The 6754-nt window shown below is 42.9% G+C and overlaps 1 protein-coding gene across 16 annotated transcripts in view; it reads right to left on the bottom strand.

The window, feature by feature from the left end:
- Positions 1–6754, bottom strand: part of FIGN (fidgetin, microtubule severing factor) — a 385491-nt gene that overhangs the window by 892 nt on the left and 377845 nt on the right. For all 16 annotated transcript variants that reach the window (XM_084524066.1, XM_084524067.1, XM_084524054.1 and 13 more), the window contains one exon: positions 1–6625. This exon is cut by the window's left edge and continues 892 nt beyond it. In XM_084524066.1, the coding sequence (XP_084380192.1) occupies positions 4374–6617 (2244 nt within the window). In that variant the 5' untranslated portion in view covers positions 6618–6625 and the 3' untranslated portion in view covers positions 1–4373. The remainder of the gene's footprint in view (positions 6626–6754) is intronic.

The following is a 6754-nucleotide window of genomic DNA, read 5'->3' as shown; positions in this document are numbered from 1 at the left end:
GCAGTGGGATTACAAGAACATCTCTTTACCTGAAGTCATATGTAGTTGTGGATAGTGAAAACCCTGGTTGGATCCCCAAATTTACTTGCAACATATTAACATATCAACATAGTAGTTAATTTGGATCTTTTTGATTAGATGATCCCCTAGTGAAAAAATCCTAAGAAAAAAAAAACACCTAAATATGACCTTGTACCATTATACAGAGCATAGCCTCCAAATAGCTGGTAAAGACCAGCTAAACACTTAGATGGTGTTTAGCCTATGTATTTTAGTCAGATGGTTGATTATCCCCTCAGTAGATTTGTAATCCTCAAGAAAACATTTTGCCCATCTATCTGCATTTGAGTAGAATGCAGACTGACTAATAGATAAATAATCCGTGTGAAAGTAAATAGCCTTAAAGTAAACTGCCTTCACATTCCATTGATCAGCTCAGTCAGCAAACTTTTTTATATTGTCACTAATGTTCCAAATATTTTGAAGAGAAACATGCCAGAAGTACAGAGTATTTCCATTTCTGTCTCACATAAGGTCATTATGAACTCCTCCTTGAATTGATATTGATCCTTCAGCTTGCAGAAATATTCCTCCAATTTATTTTATTTTTGTTGCCGTAGGAATTGTTACTGAAGGTACAAGGAAGAAAATGAGCTGATGTAGAATGGGATCCACACATAAAAATACTACACAAAGCATTTGCAGTGATAAGCTGACACAGCAGCTGCTTTTTAACCATTTAACGTTCCTTAAAATCCAGCAAACCACTGGGTGTTTCTGTGGCAGCAGACCCTGACTTTGCTCAGTCATTAAAGATAGCAAACAGCTTTCTACCATGGGTATGTCAAAAACTCGCTAGTATTTCATCCTGAGGATACCATTAGAACATACTTTGTCTCTCTTCTCAAAAACAGTCCTAACCTTTGGGACTCACTCAAGTTCAGGGGGACTCAGCTTCAGCATCATGCTTCAGCCCTTCCTGGACATTCCTTGACGAGGAGGCTGCCAAGAGGGACGAAGGAACAGCAGCGTGCCAACTCCTGCTCACTAGGGAGAAAACAGGGCTAAATGCAGGAGGAGATAGGAAAATAGAAGGAAGGAGAGTACGTGGTGGGGAGTTCAGCCAGCTGAGCCCCCTGGGTTGGTGAAAGGTCTGTCAGAGGAGTTAAGGTGGCCATAAACTGCTAGAAAAGATGGAGGCATCTCCTGTTAACAGTACCAAGCCAAGATCTTGCCAAATTCTATAGACATCCTTCCTGAGTGACGCCAAGGATAGCTGCTGGTAAGAAAAGATATGGGTAACAGTCTGGCTCTGTCCTCCACTCCTTGCAGCTGCTGTTGTGATGGGGTGAAGTTTTCAGCTTCTGATGCCCCAAAGCTGAATCAAGCCTGGAAAGCGTGAGCATGCGTGTGTGCGTGTGGAAGCTGCGTTTTCACAACATCTCAGTTGCTGCCCACTTGTCACTTTGGTTAACATTTGAAAAATCCATTTCCAGAGTGACTTTTTAAAGAGAATGATTTAAAGCTGGAAGCCAAAGGGACCAACTACAATTTAATTTGCTTTTAGTTTTGTTACTGGGAAAAAAAAAAAAAAAAAAAAAAGAGGTAAAAAAATCACACTGGAGGTAATCTTAATTTTACCAGCTGCAAAATCTGTTAGGAGTACAGTTTTAGCAGAAATGGCTTAAACAAGAGTTGGTTTATTTGCCTGAGCCTTTCAAACAAGCACAGCTCAATGGCAGCTACAAAAGGGAATGTCTAAGACAGAAATTGGGTCAGCGATCTGCAATAGTGTACTTGCCAGGGTAATCAGCATGAACCTACGCTAGTGGGGACATCAGGATCTCCCAAATATGAGGATGGTGAAATGACTAGGATGAGGAAGCAGCCTGTGGAGGTTTAGGGAAGCAGAAAGACTGGGTCATTAACAAAGACCATGGACTCTAATTGCTGTTGAAAGGAAAAAGAGAAAAAAAAAAAAGAAAGAAAGAAAGAAAGAAAGAAAGAAAAAAAAGCAGGTGATGTACTTAAATCTTACTTTCCACATCCTTCATGAAAGGCACTGTTTTTAAAATGGTACTTTTATGCTTAAAACATAAAGTTTTAGATAGACAAAATGTTTGCCAGGAATCCATCTTAAATTAGATTTTGGTTTATTTGCTCTGTTTTTTTAGCATGTTCTATCTAAATATATATATATATATATATTAAAAGAAAGATAAAGGAAAGTAGTAATCAATAGTCATAAATTTCCAGCAATATCACAAAATCCCTCATTAGGTTTCTGAATGCTAAATGTCTCCATTGGTTTAACAAAACAGACAAGATCTGTACAATTTTTGAGAAGACAAGCATGATCTACTAACAGATTGGTATCTCTCTTCTTGGGGCTTTTCAGTGCATTTATTCAATGGTTTTGAATGTACATTACTTAACAGAAACATTAAAAGCCAGTGCTTCACAACAGTTTTGTTACTGTCTCTTTAAAGTAAACAAACAAAAAATACATTCAAAAAAGCAAGGCTGTTTTGCTCACGTGATGGCAGAGGCTTTGGGCAGCTGCAACATACACTGCTCCTGCTCAGAGACATTACCCAACATCAGTCAGCTGTCACAAGAAGAGTTGTACAGAAAGCATTAAAGGATAAAAAGAAAGATGGGGGGAGGATGGGAGAGGAACTGAGCAAAATGCCACACATGCCAGCTTGTCTTTCCAGAAGGAAGACACCAGAATATGTGTATTTGGGGGAGGAAATAGGGGGATAAAGAGCACTAGCATAGAGAAAAATTGACTTCAGGGGAAAACCAGCAGCTCTCTGAAACTCGTTTAGCAGGTTCACATTCCTAATGTAATCCGACTTCTGTGTTGGTTTTGGTTTTTGCCCTATTTCTTACTTTGCTTTCCAAGAGAAATGTAACAAAACTGAGGTAGAAATAATGGTGGGCACACTCCAGCCTGGAAGATTTCTAATGGATGCTAAATGAAGATTGCATTAAGGACAATGGAGTTGTACGCACACAACAAAAACTCAACTTTACAGTTTAGGAATGAAAATAAATGTACTTTGAGGGTTCGGTTTTGCTTTGTTATTTGTACTGTTTGTTTGGTCACAGTCTACTGCATTGCTATAAACAGCTCTGCAACCCATAGCTCTGGCAGTGACCTACACTGATTCCACTCCCTACAGCTCCACCAAAATAACCTCAAAACCATGACCAGAGCTGTGTAAGCAGTCACAGCTTAAGGTAATATGCCTCTCAGAGTCCTACCAAATCTTACAGTTGACTGTTTCAGCTGTTAAACCAATTAAGTGGCTCTTTGTTCATCTATGCACCTTCTAAAGACTGTATCACGTAATTATCAAGGAGCGATATGCTGAAAACTCTTACAGTTTACCAACAAGAAAAATCGTTCTGGTTTGATCTGACAAATTGGCAAAAGAACCATTTCTTAACACTAGGAAATTCTTCTGTTTCTATTTCAAAACAAAACAAAACAAACCAAACAAACAAAAACACAAAACAACAACAACAAAAAAAAAAAACTGTAAAGCTTCAGTCATATCACACTTTAGTTTTTTCCTGGATACATTCAAAGTAATTTTCCTTGCCATTTTCCAATTGTTGAGGTAAACATACATATTTAATATAAAGTAACATTGAAGCCTAGCCTATAACTCTCAGCAGTACATAGTGCTTTCAACACATTCCTTTGAGGTACTGTACAAATCACAATCACTTTCCTGAGTTTTTGCAGACAGAACATTAAAAGAAATGAACTGCAGAAATTAAGGTCCAGATTACCATTACCCTGTTTTACCTGTTCTTAGTTTAACACCACAGAACAGACAGGATTGAGGAATACTGTTGCTCTTAGAATAGCAAAAATCTGGTTCTCTGTCGCAACACAACCGTTCATCTCTTTAGTCCAATAATGTTTGAAGTTAAAGCTCTTTATATTAGCACATGCCACCAATGTAATTGTGAGGCAAACAAAAAATAAAGCACCACTTCAGGCACTTGACAGCAACTAAATCTCAAGAACAGCAGAATGGAATCAACACACAGGGTTCATGTCCTTCTGAAATCAACCCACTTGCACCTTGCTCCTTGGTGAGTATTGTCTAGCTTGAACAGAACTGAGCATCAACATGCGCTTTCTGTCATGTGTGGCTTTTTCAGATCAGCAGCTCTTGTTTGATGCACTTTTCCTTCAAGTCTACCCTGGCTCTTTAGAGGCAAGGTAAATTTTAGTCTTCCCAGTACCCTTTGCAATTTTAACACTACTGAAAAGGGTTCTCTACCCTATGTAGCAGGTTCTGTGTGTGCCAACATTCATTACTTTTTTTTTTTTTTTTTTTTTTTAAGTAGTATCACTGACTGCAACCAAACATTTTGTTCCATTCAACATATGTATCAAGCTCTTTTTGAGATATGCTAGGCTGTATCTTGCAGAAAGCATTTTCAAAGTCTTGATATGTAACTGGCCTCAACTGGCTGGGCATAATGGCTGAAAGGTCTGTGGCTGGCATGGCATGGAGTGGGCCCACCACTGCTTCCTGACACAAGTGAGCCACATCTAGTCCAGAAAAGCCTTCTGTGCGCTGGACAAGCAGTGCAACCTCCTTGTCATTGAGACAATAATTGTGCTGTGAGAGCAGTTGTACTATTATCTGGTGCCTCGCTGTGCTGTCAGGAAGTGGGATTAAAAGTCGTTTCATGAAGTACCTTCGAAGAGATTCATCAATTTCTTCCGGTTTACTTGTGGCGCAAATTACTACTATTTGGTCCTCAGCAGAAGTCAGTACAGTGTCCAGCTGCATAAGGAACTCGGTTCTCATCCGACTTACTGGACTGTGTTCTTCACTCACTTGAGAAGAAAGAAGCATATCAATGTCACTAACAAAAATCACTGAGGGTTGGCGACACCTTGCCACAAGGAAGGAGGCATGGACAATTTTTTCTCCTTCTCCTAACCACTTTGTGACAAGGCCAGAGCCAGTGATTTTGAAAAACGTGGCCCCCAGCTGACTAGCTATACATCTGCCCATTAACGTTTTGCCTGTTCCCCGAGGTCCGAATAAAAGGATGCTCCGAGGTAGAGCAGTCAGTCCATTGAATGCATCTGACCTCAATACTGGCCATAAAACCTCCTCTTTAATGACGGCCTTTACTAGATCTAGGCCAGCAATGTCATTCCAGTCCACGGGAGGTCCTTGGTTGATAATCTCATTGGTAACAAGGTCAATGAGGTGTGTGTCAGTATTCTTCAGTTGCTCGTCCACAGAGTGGTTGGATGAGGTAGCTGCACGAAGTCCCGGGCCTTGCATTGGGTGAGGAAGGAGCTGCCTGTGCTCGTCACCGTGCTCATTCATTACTGGGGAGGTATACTTCCCAAATGAGTCACTCGATCTCGAACCCAGTGAGTTTTTAGCAGTACTATAGGATGGGGGTGTTAGAGCCCTGCTAGACTGGCTGCTGAATTTCCTCTGCTGTTCAGAGGACATCAGCTGCTTTGTTGGCTTAAATGCTAAGGATGATGTTTCAGCACTTCTGTCAAAACCATTCCCCCTGTTTGCATTTGAAATGCTGTTGTCGGGCATTCGATACATGGGACTCTGTGTAGATCTCTGTTGGCCATAGCTGTAATTTCCATAACTGGAGTCCATTTCTCCTTGCCCTGCCATGTAGAAAGCTTTCCTTTTGAGAGAGCTGGCTGAAGTGTTTGTCAGGGCAGACGGTGCAATGGGAGTCAGACCATGGCCCTGGTAAGAGTAGCTGGGGACGGTGGTGGGGGGCAGCGGGGTCGGAGCAGGGATTCCTGATGGCAGGTATGCTGAAGGTGGCGGGGCACCCCCGGGGCTATACCCAGGGCCAACAGCAGTTTGAGGAGGATAACTGGCAGATGGGTAGCTGTAACTGGAGAGGTTAGAGGTCCCGTTGTAGCCGGGGACCAGGGCTGGTGGTGGCGGCGGTGGTGGTGGCGGCTGTAAAAGCCCCGAGCTATGCAGGGGGGACGGATGAGGGGACGGAAGTGCAGGTGCTGGCTGGCCGCTGTAACTGGTATGCAAGTATGAGCCATTGTATCCTGTGGCGTATTCCTGAGATGGGAGCCCTGAATGAAGACTTGGAACAGTGTGACTTCCACAGGTGCTGCTGGAGTAACTGGGTTCAGCCAGGTTGCTGGCCACCCCAGGTGAACTCCCAATGCTGGCCGAGACGTCTGTGGGAGGGAGGGCTGCGCTTACACCGGCTTTGCTGGCGGTGATAACGTCTGGGACACAGTTCATGGGATACACACTCTCTGAATTCAGCGAAGGCTGCCAGGGCTCACTTTCATTCTTCCGACCATTCACCAGCCCTGAGGGAGCTTCAGAGTAATTGCTGAGAATGGGCCGCTCGGCCGGGCCTTCCAATATACCGGAGTATTTTTCTGCATACTTTTTCAAGAGGTTGGAGGCAGTGAGAGCTGAGATGTCATCGTTGGCCCAGGCGTACTGGTAGGTGCGCTGCAAGTGCCCCCGGTAGGCTTCCACCTTGTGGGCAGGGGACCGGGTGGTGGAAGTGATATCAAAGTGCTGTTCTGGCCACTGGGCATGCTCCGGCGTCCACTGCATCTTCAAGCCTAGGGCAGCAGGGAAAAACAGAGTTAACAGCAAACTTGGCCTTTTTCCTAAATATCTTAAGCAAGTTCTTGAGTGTACCACCTGTTAACTTCTTCAGCTCTCTGAAACACTGTACTTAACATCACAAA

Source organism: Aythya ferina (assembly GCF_964211825.1).
Source record: "Aythya ferina genome assembly, chromosome: 6".
Lineage (NCBI taxonomy): Eukaryota > Metazoa > Chordata > Aves > Anseriformes > Anatidae > Aythya > Aythya ferina.
The sequence above is the reverse complement of the archived record's forward strand: the minus strand, read 5'-3'. Positions and strand labels throughout refer to the sequence as shown.